Source organism: Oncorhynchus mykiss, chromosome 10, assembly GCF_013265735.2.
Source record: "Oncorhynchus mykiss isolate Arlee chromosome 10, USDA_OmykA_1.1, whole genome shotgun sequence".
Lineage (NCBI taxonomy): Eukaryota > Metazoa > Chordata > Actinopteri > Salmoniformes > Salmonidae > Oncorhynchus > Oncorhynchus mykiss.
The window spans coordinates 35,920,988-35,934,899 of NC_048574.1; the positions used below are offsets into that span (position 1 = coordinate 35,920,988).

At 46.1% G+C, this 13,912-nt stretch overlaps 1 protein-coding gene across 6 annotated transcripts in view; it reads left to right on the top strand.

Annotated features, from left to right (window-relative positions):
* LOC110533760 (glutamate receptor 3) overlaps positions 1–13,912 on the top strand; it is a 102,528-nt gene that overhangs the window by 33,853 nt on the left and 54,763 nt on the right. For all 6 annotated transcript variants that reach the window (XR_005053635.1, XM_036990140.1, XM_036990139.1 and 3 more), the window contains exon 3: positions 5,606–5,845. Coding sequence is in view for 5 of the 6 variants with exons in the window: in XM_036990140.1 (XP_036846035.1) it covers positions 5,606–5,845 (240 nt within the window). In the remaining variant the exon portion in view is untranslated. The remainder of the gene's footprint in view (positions 1–5,605; positions 5,846–13,912) is intronic.

Here is a 13,912-nt window from a genome sequence, read left to right on the forward strand (position 1 = left end):
ATACCAGCAGCTAGTCCACTCCCGGAGCCCAGATGATGCTGTTATACCAGCAGCTAGTCCACACCCGAGCCCAGATGATGCTGTTATACCAGAGGTTAGTCCACTCCCGAGCCCAGATGATGCTGTTATACCAGAGGTTAATCCACTCCGGGAGCCCAGGTGATGCTGTTATACCAGCAGCTAGTCCACTCCCGAGCCCAGATGATGTTGTTATACCAGCAGCTAGTCCACTCCCGAGCCCAGATGATGCTGTTATACCAGAGGTTAGTCCACTCCCGGAGCCCAGATGATGCTGTTATACCAGCAGCTAGTCCACTCCCGGAGCCCAGATGATGCTGTTATCCCAGCAGCTAGTCCACTCCCGGAGCCCAGAAGATGCTGTTATACCAGAGGTTAGTCCACTCCCAGAGCCCAGATGATGCTGTTATACCAGCAGCTAGTCCACTCCCGGAGCCCAGAAGATGCTGTTATACCAGAGGTTAGTCCACTCCCGGAGCCCAGATGATGCTGTTATACCAGATGTTAGTCTACTCCCGGAGCCCAGATGATGCTGTTATACCAGCAGTTAGTCCACTCCCGGAGCCCAGATGATGCTGTTATACCAGCAGCTAGTCCACTCCCGGAGCCCAGATGATGCTGTTATACCAGAGGTTAGTCCACTGCCGGAGCGCAGATGATGCTGTTATACCAGAGGTTAGTCTACTCCCGGAGCCCAGATGATGCTGTTATACCAGCAGCTAGTCCACTCCCGAGCCCAGATGATGCTGTTATACCAGAGGTTAGTCCACTCCTGGAGCCCAGATGATGCTGTTATACCAGCAGCTAGTCCACTCCCGGAGCCCAGAAGATGCTGTTATACCAGAGGTTAGTCCACTCCCAGAGCCCAGATGATGCTGTTATACCAGAGGTTAGTCTACTCCCGGAGCCCAGATGATGCTGTTATACCAGAGGTTAGTCCACTCCCGGAGCCCAGATGATGCTGTTATACCAGCAGTTAGTCCACTCCCGGAGCCCAGATGATGCTGTTATACCAGCAGCTAGTCCACTCCCGGAGCCCAGATTATGCTGTTATACCAGAGGTTAGTCCACTCCCGGAGCCCAGATGATGCTGTTATACCAGCAGTTAGTCCACTCCCGGAGCCCAGATGATGCTGTTATACCAGCAGCTAGTCCACTCCCGGAGCCCAGATGATGCTGTTATACCAGAGGTTAGTCCACTCCCGAGCCCAGATTATGCTGTTATACCAGAGGTTAATCCACTCCGGGAGCCCAGATGATGCTGTTATACCAGCAGCTAGTCCACTCCCGAGCCCAGATGATGCTGTTATACCAGCAGCTAGTCCACTCCCGAGCCCAGATGATGCTGCTATACCAGAGGTTAGTCCACTCCCGGAGCCCAGATGATGCTGTTATACCAGCAGCTAGTCCACTCCCGGAGCCCAGATGATGCTGTTATCCCAGCAGCTAGTCCACTCCCGGAGCCCAGAAGATGCTGTTATACCAGAGGTTAGTCCACTCCCAGAGCCCAGATGATGCTGTTATACCAGCAGCTAGTCCACTCCCGGAGCCCAGAAGATGCTGTTATACCAGAGGTTAGTCCACTCCCGGAGCCCAGATGATGCTGTTATACCAGATGTTAGTCTACTCCCGGAGCCCAGATGATGCTGTTATACCAGCAGCTAGTCCACTCCCGGAGCCCAGATGATGCTGTTATACCAGAGGTTAGTCCACTCCCGGAGCCCAGATGATGCTGTTATACCAGAGGTTAGTCCACTCCCGGAGCCCAGATGATGCTGTTATACCAGCAGTTAGTCCACTCCCGGAGCCCAGATGATGCTGTTATACCAGCAGCTAGTCCACTCCCGGAGCCCAGATGATGCTGTTATACCAGAGGTTAGTCCACTGCCGGAGCGCAGATGATGCTGTTATACCAGAGGTTAGTCTACTCCCGGAGCCCAGATGATGCTGTTATACCAGCAGCTAGTCCACTCCCGGAGCCCAGATGATGCTGTTATACCAGAGGTTAGTCCACTCCCGGAGCCCAGATAATGCTGTTATACCAGAGGTTAGTCCACTCCCGGAGCCCAGATTATGCTGTTATACCAGCAGTTAGTCCACTCCCGGAGCCCAGATGATGCTGTTATACCAGCAGTTAGTCCACTCCCGGAGCCAGATGATGCTGTTATACCAGCAGTTAGTCCACTCCCGGAGCCCAGATGATGCTGTTATACCAGAGGTTAGTCCACTCCCGGAGCCCAGATAATGCTGTTATACCAGAGGTTAGTCCACTCCCGGAGCCCAGATTATGCTGTTATACCAGCAGTTAGTCCACTCCCGGAGCCCAGATGATGCTGTTATACCAGCAGTTAGTCCACTCCCGAGCCCAGATGATGCTGTTATACCAGAGGTTAGTCCACTCCCAGAGCCCAGATGATGCTGTTATACCAGAGGTTAGTCCACTCCCGGAGCCCAGATGATGCTGTTATACCAGAGGTTAGTCCACTCCCGGAGCCCAGATTATGCTGTTATACCAGCAGTTAGTCCACTCCCGGAGCCCAGATGATGCTGTTATACCAGCAGTTAGTCCACTCCCGGAGCCAGATGATGCTGTTATACCAGCAGTTAGTCCACTCCCGGAGCCCAGATGATGCTGTTATACCAGAGGTTAGTCCACTCCCGGAGCCCAGATAATGCTGTTATACCAGAGGTTAGTCCACTCCCGGAGCCCAGATTATGCTGTTATACCAGCAGTTAGTCCACTCCCGGAGCCAGATGATGCTGTTATACCAGCAGTTAGTCCACTCCCGGAGCCCAGATGATGCTGTTATACCAGCAGTTAGTCCACTCCCGGAGCCAGATGTATGATCTCATTAGTGCAGAAGGAGAATTGGGGCTATATTTAACCTTGATGAAACAGCAGCTATTGTCGTTTTGTGCAGCAAACATGCTAGCACTGCATTATTATGATGTGGCTGTTCCATGCTACAGCATGTATTGATAGCATGAGTTAAAGCCTCCCCTTTGCTGTGGAAAATTACAAATCCAATATTTTCCGTGCATTGAAAACCAGGGCTTGGAAGGGATTCTATTTTTTTTTATCACCAGAGCCTGGCTCCCTTGGTATGTAGTGGAGAAAACAGTCTTTGTCTTGAGTCAAAATTCATAGACTTGGAATTGGTTGTCTTTAAAAATAAATGTGTCTCAGTTGCATGTGTGTATTAGTCAATATATCAGGTCTGTGGTATGTCAGGTTTGTAAGCTAAGGAGTGTGTGGTTGTTATTGTTTAGGCCATGGGCTGGCTTTAAGAGAGGTTGTGGTACTGTATATGAGGACTAGCAGTGCATGGGAATCTACTCTGACATTTTCTTATATGCCTATCTCTTAAGCCTCTTCAAAGGCAGAGGGAGGAGAACACATTCAATTAAAAAAGGTACTTCAAGCCTGCAGAAAAACATTATATGATTAGACTATGAAACAATGCCACAGCAGCCTCATGTCAATTCCTGCCACGTGCAGTAGTTTCAGCCTCATCTGTCACTAGTTATTCCTAGCAGATGGAATGCTTTACCTTCACACAGACATACACCTGCTGTAGTAGAGTCATTATGCTGGTGTTGCCCCTGGCCCCAGAACAAACACATCCATCTGATGTGTGCACAGACCAAAGGGGAAGGCCATGAACGGATGGATGGAGGGAGGGATGATTCATTGATGGATGGATAAGTGGTTGAATTGAAGCATGATAGACGGGTAGAGAAATGTGTAGTGAATGGTTGGCTTGATGGAGGAAAGATGCTGAGATGCCTTTAAACCAGTGTTGTCTAACATGCAGCATTGAACTTGAAAATAATACTGGAAGATCACAGAAGCGTGAAATGAGTCAGGTGTGTCTCCAGACTGTTCTCTTTTTACCAATCCACTCCAAAGGTCAGTCTTTCTAGTTTTATGCAGCAACAATGCTGTGGTGTTTCAAGGCTTCCAAGAGATTTATTTGAGGGTTAGGCCCCTATTTATTCGACAAGCTCTAGTACTGCATTCCTTTTCAATGGTTGTTTCTTTCATTTTCTAATTTTGCATGCTGAAAACAAGAGCAGACCACCCTGTGAAAAAAAACAAACACTTTCAGCAACATGTTCATTTTCTAATAAAGAAGTCAGTCAGGTGAAGAGGGGAGAGGAGGAGCACAGTCCACGCAGGGCAAAGTGCTTGAGGAATCAGCCAGATGGTGTGGGACAGTGGAGTTGTTATTCAGGGTTCACAAATGTCCACTCCACTTAAAACAAACATTTATAGGAGACAGAAATAAGGAGGGACATAGGAGCTTGTTTAAAAACGTTTGTACATTCACAAGAGAGGTTTGTTCACCTATTTGTTGTGTAAAAATCTAATATCTACACCTTGTTAGACCAAGTACACGGTGCATTGTACATAGTGTTTATAGCCAGAGCTAATTTTCATCAGCCCCACAGATGGCCCTATATAGCAGCTTCTTATAAATCAATTTATACTGCAGCGACCAGCGAGCACAGCCCTATGCTGCAACAACGCCTGCCTGCGTCCTGCATGGTGGTAGGAGGTATTTGTCCATTAAGAGCAGTGGCCGGTGCACTGATTTCCCCCATTAGTTCTAGTTGATTAACCAAGCAGATACATTGAGTCCAAGGAGAAGTGAAGGGCACAGAGAGGCAGAGAGCACTGCCATGGGAACGCACATCCCACACGGCTGTCATTTATTCAAATAGTCACCATTTATTTTCCTAGTTATATAGATTAATGCTTCTTCACAACCTTACAAGTAATAGTTCATCTTCTACACATGAACTCCCTTGAATTCTCTATTACTCCACCATCACATCTACATTCTACAATATTCTGATTCATCCATTCTCTCTCTCTCTCTCTCTCTCTCTCTCTCTCTCTGCTTGGTAGCTATTATTTTGAGATCTGATCATGTTGGAGGAGGCACTCTTTCCTCTGGTCCCCCAAAAATATATCCCCATGCCCCAGGGCAGTGATTGGGGACAATCCCCTCTGTAGAGGGCCTTCTTTTGGATGGGACGTTAAACAGGTGTCTTGACTCTGGTCACTAAAGATCCCATGGCACTTATCGTAAGAGTAGGGGTGTTAACACCGGTGTCCTGGATAAATTTCCAACCCACATAGCATCATGGCCACCTAATCATCCCCAGCTTCTAATTGGCTCATTCATCCCCACTCTACTCCCCTGTAACTATTCCCCAGGTTATTGCTGTAAATGAGAATGTGTTCTCAGTCAATAAATGAATAAATAAATGTCAGGCTATGTGTTATGTTCTATGACTGCAGGGAGAGATATGGCCTTATTGGACTATGTGTGTAGTTGACTGTGTTCTGGCCCTCACCTGGATGTCTGAATGTGGGAAGAGATTACTTCATTTGTCTGCTTGTGGTCTGCCTGGAGGCTTGATTGACTGTGTCCTAATCCTAACCAACCTGTTTGGTTGACTGTGTTCTGAGTTCTGGCCCTCACCTGAACTTACTCAAACAGACTGTTTGTCTTTCTAGGTTGACTATGTTCCGACCCAGAACTGACTGTTCTGTCTGTTTGTCTGTCTGTTTGTCCAGTCTGCTCCCAGTTCTCCAGAGGAGTGTACGCCATCTTCGGCTTCTACGACCAGAAGTCCATGAACACGCTGACCTCATTCTGTGGGGCTCTGCACACCTCCTTCATCACACCCAGCTTCCCCGCCGATGCCGACGTGCAGTTTGTCATCCAGATGAGGCCTCCTCTTCGGGGAGCTGTCCTCAGCCTGCTGGCCCACTACAAGTGGGAGAAGTTTGTCTACCTCTATGACACCGAGAGGGGTAAGAAACAGCCTGGCTAACAGTCTGACAGACATTGCATTGGAACACACATGAGATACTGTACTATACTGTACAAAGAGGCTCTCTGGTAAAGCCATAGCTCCTCTCTCCTCCACCCATGTCACCTCACATTAAGCCATGAAGTATATAATTATTTCCCCTCAGTGTGGAAATCCTCTGATCCCCAGTCCTCATTTTAAGAGTGATCTAAAAGCTTTAAATCTGGGCCTGTAATGATGCCTAAAGTGCTTTAGTGTCTGGAGGCTTTTCCTTGGCTTCCACATTAAACAGGCCCCTGGCTGCTTCAGTAAATGAGTCCAAGGCAGGTGACGTTCCTGTCTGTGTGACTGTTGCTGTGCTGTAGGAGCTCCCTCAGAGTCAATACGCTACCAGCCTCTAATCCTCTGAATATCATTTACTGTAATTGGATTATATAAAGGAGCCACAACACAATGTGACTTTTACACGTCCTTCATGCCCCCCCCTCCCCCCTTCCCTCTCCACTGTACCCCAGCAGTAGCCACATGCTGATGGAGGGAGCTAGCAGAGGTCTCCATCCTGCTCTGTGAAGGTCGACATCTGGAGAGTTCAGCCTTAAGACAGAACACTAATGACACTCCAATCTGTCAGGGTGGGATATTCCTGGTCCTGGACCAGGCTACTGTACTGTAAAGCTGGCTGTAGAGAGAGACATACTGTACAGGACCAGGCTACTGTACTGTAAAGCTGGCTGTAGAGAGAGACATACTGTACTGGACCAGGCTACTGTACTTTAAAGCTGGCTGTAGAGAGAGACATACTGTACAGGACCAGGCTACTGTACTGTAAAGCTGGCTGTAGAGAGAGACATACTGTACAGGACCAGGCTACTGTAGTGTAAAGCTGGCTGTAGAGAGAGATATACTGTACAGGACCAGGCTACTGTACTGTAAAGCTGGCTGTAGAGAGAGACATACTGTACTGGACCAGGCTACTGTACTGTAAAGCTGGCTGTAGAGAGAGACATAATGTACAGGACCAGGCTACTGTACTGTAAAGCTGGCTGTAGAGAGAGACATAATGTACTGGACCAGGCTACTGTACTGTAAAGCTGGCTGTAGAGAGAGACATAATGTACTGTAAAGCTGGCTGTAGAGAGAGACATACTGTACAGGACCAGGCTACTGTACTGTAAAGCTGGCTGTAGAGAGAGACATACTGTACTGGGCCAGGCTACTGTACTGTAAAGCTGGCTGTAGAGAGAGACATACTGTACAGGACCAGGCTACTGTACTGTAAAGCTGGCTGTAGAGAGAGACATACTGTACTGGGCCAGGCTACTGTACTGTAAAGCTGGCTGTAGAGAGAGACATACTGTACAGGACCAGGCTACTGTACTGTAAAGCTGGCTGTATAGAGAGACATACTGTACAGGACCAGGCTACTGTACTGTAAAGCTGGCTGTAGAGAGAGACATACTGTACTGGGCCAGGCTACTGTACTGTAAAGCTGGCTGTAGAGAGAGACATACTGTACTGGACCAGGCTACTTACTGTACTGTAAAGCTGGCTGTAGAGAGAGACATACTGTACTGGACCAGGCTACTGTACTGTAAAGCTGGCTGTAGAGAGAGACATACTGTACTGGATCAGGCTACTGTACTGTAACGCTGGCTGTAGAGAGAGACATACTGTACTGGACCAGGCTACTGTACAGTAAAGCTGGCTGTAGAGAGAGACATACTGTACAGGAACAGTTATTCTGTTTACAGTACCATGTTGTTGCTGTAATTAGATACTGCTGGTAGGAGAAAAGGCTGAGGCTAACAATTACACAGCATTTCTCTCCTGTGTATCATTTAGGGGAAAGGGGGGGATACATAGTCAGTTGTACAACTAAATGCCTTCAACTGAAATGTGTCTTCCGCATTTGACCCAACCGCTCTAAATCAGAGAGGGTCGGGGAGCAGTCTTAATCGACATCCACGTCTTTAGCGCCCAGGGAACAGTGGGTTAACTGCCTTGTTCAGGGTCAGAACAACATATTTTTATCTTGTCAGCTCGGGGATTCAATCCAGCAACCTTTCGGTTACTGGCCCAATGCTCTAACCACTATTTACCATTCACTATAGTGTAAAGCTAAAGTGTAAAACATTTTCCATTTCTTCCTCTGGCTATAGGAGATCTTAGTTGTAGTCTTTATCCTCTGTGGCACATGGGAGGTTCCTAACACCAATACCATTGAGCTTTGTCAAAACATAAGGTATTTTCTCAAAGAATAGACCATATTCTATACCACTTTAGATTTATAGCGATGGGGAGGGCTATTAATTGTATTGGGATCGTTTACTGGTTTATATAGAGTGCATTCAAAGTGCTTTTAAGCCTACATTGAGCCAGCTTTTACAGTGCGTTCAAGAGGTTTCCTTGCTGACTTGCATTAACTCCAGTATGGTGGGTACTTTATCCATCACTCACGTTGACAGGATTGTCAATGGTTCTCATCAAACCATTTTGTTCAACTTTCAACTAGAAAAAAAGATTGCTCACTTCTAACATATTTTCTCAAATAATTGAATAGGTTTATTTCAAAGCGGTAGTTTAAAAAAAATCTCCCCTCTTCACCACCGCAGCACACAACCCGAACTGAGATGGTAGTAGCTAACAGCCTTTCTTCATGGTGTTCCAGATGTTCTATCCCTTCCTAAACCATATTAAAAAAGTGCCAATTGCTTTGAAATTGGGGTTTGCCTGTCAGAAACATAAACATGGGTAGTGTTTCTTAGTGTCTGTGTATCTGCGGCAGGCCGTACCAGCTGATAATTGGTTGGCTGCTATGGTGGAGGAAAGGTGATTACGGGGTTTATTGTCTCTCTCGGGCACAATCAACCTTCCTCCATGTACCTCCTGATTCGCCCCTTACAGCTTTACTTGACTTATGGAGGCCCTTCCACCTGCTGTGTCTGGGCTAGATCGCTACCATCTGTAACACACTCCCCATTTCCACAGCATGACAAAAAAGCAGTAAAGAAAAAACATAACTCCAACCCGCCAAACGGATGACAGGAGTGGAGAGCCCCATCAAGTCGCTGCAGTGTTTGTGTCATAGGAAATGGATTTTCGGTCCAATGGGCCTTTGGCTGACAGCAACATTGGCACTTGAGCCACTGTCGTTTGGATTCTTACCCCACATGCTGTGCTGTGTATGCCTTACACACAGCTTGTGTTTGCTCTGAGGCAAGAAAGGCTAGAGAGCCCTCCTGCTCCTCCTGTTCCTACCAACCCTTCGCTGTTCTGTTCCCCACGTGGATCAGAACATAGTGTTTAGGCTCTACAGTGATCACCACTCATCTAAATTCCACCTTTTAAAAATGACATTTTAAATGGCACTTTACTATTGGGTAACATTGATATGGACTTCATGTTACAAAAAGAAGAGGAAGCTTTTTGAAGTTGGGGAGGCTCTCAAATTCCTGTGGGATGATTTCTCCATCACTGATGACAAAGCCATCAAACACACCCGAACAGAGACACCCAAACAAAAGGAACCAAGAAATCAAAGGAAGAAACATATACATAACTCTAGTGAGTCTAGTCCCTTCCCCTCTCAAGCTTGAAATAACAACAAAAGGCATGAAAATGGTAATAGTGAAGGATACAAATCCACTCTCCTGGATCCCAGTGAGGTTAACCCCATCATGGCTCTAAGCTCTGCTTAGGCTCTGAGACACTGGGTTGTAATAGGGAGATTTGTTACTATGGCAAGGTACAATAACATAGCAATCTCCCGCCTACATTTTCACTGGGATTGTGAGACTGAGTGTGGAGGAAAATAAACACCCAGAGGTTCTGACCCCGCCTTCCATGTCCATGGAGCATTCCATTTCAAATGTGATTTGGCCTCTTGGTGAGTGTCTCTCACACCGGCAGTCATATTCTCCTCTTTTAACCTCATTGATTCCACCTCACCATCATGCTGGAAATGCCTAGAAAATCCCGTATCCATTGTTGTGTTGAATCTAAATCCCATTGATTTTGCTATTGAGACCTTGAAGAGTGTTTTGAGTCCTTCACCACTAGTTCTTGTTTACAGAAATGGGGTTTAGTTTGTATACCCTGCACCTCAAGTCCTTGAAGAAAAATGATCAATAAAGTAGTGTGTTTGAATGGAATTGATTTGTGCCTTTGACTCAAGATCTAGAACCCGTTAGTGTTTGTGTTTTGAATAATATATTGTTGAATATGCCCTAAAGCAGATACATTTTTTATATGAGAAATCAAAAACCCTTTTCATATAATATCCACAAACAGACACTGCCGTGAGAGGGTCTACTTTTTATTTGTAATTTTATGTGACTAACATACTGTGTAAATACTGTAATATTTACTGACTGACCTATTTCTTGTAGGATATAGGTCTTTGTAGTAAACTTTTTGTTGCCTTGCTTTGGAATAATCTTATGAAATCATCTTAACCAAAGACCACAATAGTACAGGCAAAATTACAGCTTTTCTCTGGTCCCCATGTTAACCCTGACAGTAGGGGAAGATAGGGTTTGAGGTGGAAATTGCATGTATGGGAGTAAAATCACAGTGCTCCCCTGCTGGAAGTCTCACTGGCTTCCTCTCTGCAGGGAAAAGTCTGATTAATTGCCCAGTGCTAAATGGCTGCGTTCAGCAGTCAGGCACAGGCTCATTAACACAGTGTGAGAGAGCTAGAGAGACAGAGAGAAACAGAAAGAGAAAGAGAGAGCGGCACAAACCAGGCGCTCCTGTCCTCTCCATCTCATTGATCTCCCTACTCCATCTTCACTTCCAGCCCGGGCCGGGCCTCGCTGTACAAATCAATGAGCACAGGCAGCCTGCTGTGGCTAAACGCTGTTTATCTCTTCTTCCCCATCACTGGCTCTGCCTTCTGTCTGTCTGTGTGGTCCCTCTCTCCCACTCTTGTTAGCTCTTCTTTGAAACTTCAAGATTTCAACTGGCTCTCAACTTCTCCAAGTCAAGTCCTTATTCTCTATAGGACCTGTGTGTCTCTCTCAGGGGGGCCCAACCTGACACGAAACATGGAGAACATTGGGTCGGTCCAATTTGGAGCTCTGTGTCCTTGGACGATTCTGTGACAGTAAACAAATCCTTTTTGAATGCCCAACTATATCTACTCTAGAGATAGATGATACAGGTCTAGCTTTAGATCAATTGAAGCTTTATGGAGGTACTGTACAGTGTGTTTTAAAAATTGCACGCTCAGTCAGAGTTCTCAGTCAGAGTATGAGATAAAGGTAAAAACGAGGTGGTGTATTGTACTGTATGGGTGGGTGGGCTTTTCATTTGTAAAAGGTGAGCCTGGTGTTGTTGTTTGTGTTTTTGTAAGGCTCTCTCTGTGTGCATGGACTGTGGGATGACCTCATTGGTGAAAAGCCCTGACTCATAGAGCATTGTGCATTCACAGCAGATGGTGACTCTACAGCTGGGGCATCTGTTCTCCCTGAGTGCCACTGCTCTCCCCCTGAACAAAACCAAGCCTGCCCACTCCGCCAGAGGCACCAAATGGTCACCATGTGTCCAGGCACATTCAAGCATGTAGTGGAATGGAAGGAAAATATTGTGATTGTGCTGTGCTGCTGACCACATGGAATAGTATGATAGTAGGCTACGATATTGTGCCACAACATACTGTTGCATAGGGGTTGGAACCGAAATATATAAAGTCTTGTTCCCATCTTTCATGATCTGAAATAAAAGATCTCAGAAATGTTCCATACACACAAAAAGCTTATTTCTCTCAAATGTCATGCACAAATTTGTTTACATCCGTTAGTGAGCATTTCTCCTTTGCCAAGATAATCCATCCACCTGACAGGTGTGTCATATCAAGAAGCTGATCAAACAGCATGATCATTACCCGGGTACACCTTGTGCTGGGGACAATAAAAGGCCACTCTTATAAGGGCACAGAACAAGACCAGATGCAGACACGGGAGGCAGATGGTTCAAGTCTCTGATATTTATTAGTATCCAAGGGGGAGGCAAGAGAATGGTCATGGACAGGCAAAAGATCATAACAAGGTCAGAGTCCAGGAGGTACAGAGTGGCAGGCAGGCTTGAGGTCAGGGCAGGCAGGTTCAGAGTCAAGGGAGGCAAGGGTCAAAAACCAGGAGGACTAGCAAAACACAGATAAGTGGAAAAAGCAGGAGCACAGAGTAACACGCTGGTTGACTTGACAAAACAAGACGAACTGGCACAGACAGACAAAACACAGGTATAAATACCCAGGGGATAATGGGGAAGATGGGTGACACCTGGAGTGGGTGGAGACAAGCACAAGGACAGGTGAAACAAATCAGGGTGTGACAACTCTAAAATGTGCAGATGTTTAGTGTTTTGAGGGAGCGTGCAATTGGCATGCTGACTGCAGGAATGTCCATCAGAGCTGTTGCTAGAGAATTAAATGTTATTTTGTCTACCATAAGAGAATTTGGCAGTACGTCCAACCGACCACACAACCGCATACTATGTATGTAATAGTAATCCACGCCAGCCCAGGACCTCCACATCCGGCCGGTGACACTGTGGGTTTGCACAACCGAAGAATTTCTGCACAAACTGTCAGAAACCGTCTCAGGGAAGCATATCTGTGTGCTCGTTTTCCTCACCAGGGTCTTGACCTGACTGCAGTTTGGTGTCGTAATCGATCGTTGGAAAATGCTCACCTTTGATGGCCACAGGCACGCTGGAGAAGTGTGCTCTTCACGAATGGTGCAGCAATCTAAGGCACTGCATCTCAGTGTTAGAGGTGTCACTACAGACCCTGGTTCGATTCCAGGCTGTATCACAACCGGACGTGATTGGAAGTTCCATAGGGCGGCTCACAATTGGCCCAGCGTTGTCCGAGTTAGGTTTTGGCCAGGATAGGCTGTCATTGTAAATAAGAATTTGTTCTTAACTGACTTGCCTAGTTAAATAAAGGTTAAATAAAACATTCACGGATGAATCCCGGTTTCAACTGTACCCGGGCAGATGCTGATGTCAACATTGTGAACAGAGTGCCCCATGGTGACAGTGGGGTTGTTGTATAGGCAGGCATAAGCTATGGATGGCAATGTGCTGGACATCATGTTATGACATGCATTATTTGAATTAGGCCCACATAATTATACCTGCAGAGGAGCAGCGTCTATACAGGAACTTTGAATGTCTTTGAACTTGCCACAGTTGTCTTTACGCTGGACCAGAGCTAGCCAACAAGCTTGTGTGTGCAGAGCAACAACAGACTTAAAAACACTTCTTATCTTTTTGTAGTTAATAAATCCATTATTCTCTAATTAGCAAAAATCTCTCTCCCTATCTTCTGAATCATGCTAGTAAAGGCCTGGTGTGTAATGTCAGTACAGTAGGCTATGCTTCGGAGGGCAGGTAGCCTAAACACCTACAAACACTGGCAAAGATTTTCAGCTGGCAGACAGACACTGGAAGAAGTTTCTACATGACAGAGTGAGGGCTTTCCATAGGTACTTTGTTGCCGTTTTACTGTGGGACTGGAAAAATGTCAAAAACGTAAAAAAAATGTACTAAACCTCTCTGGGATATGTGGGACGGTAGCGTTCCACCTCGCCAACAGCCAGTGAAATTGCATGGCACCAAATGCAAAACAACAGAAATCCCATAATTAAAATTTCTCAACATACAAGTATTTTACACCATTCTAAAGACATATTTCTTTTAAATCCAGCCACAGTGTCCGATTTCAAATAGGCCTTATGGCGAAAGCACACCAAACGATTATGTTAGGTCAGCACCAAGTCACAGAAAACCATAAAGCCATTTTCCAGCCAAGGAGAGCCCTCACAAAAGTCAGAAATAGCGATTAAATGAATCACTAACCTTTGATGATCTTCATTAGATGGCACTCCCAGGACTCCATGTTACACAATAAATGCGTGTTTTGTTTGATAAAGTTCATCTTTATGTCCAAAAACCTCCTTTGAAATTGGTGTTTTATGTTCAGAAATGCATTGTCTCAAACAAACATCCTGTGAAAGTGCAGAGAGCCACATCAAATTACAGAAATACTCATAATAAACATTGA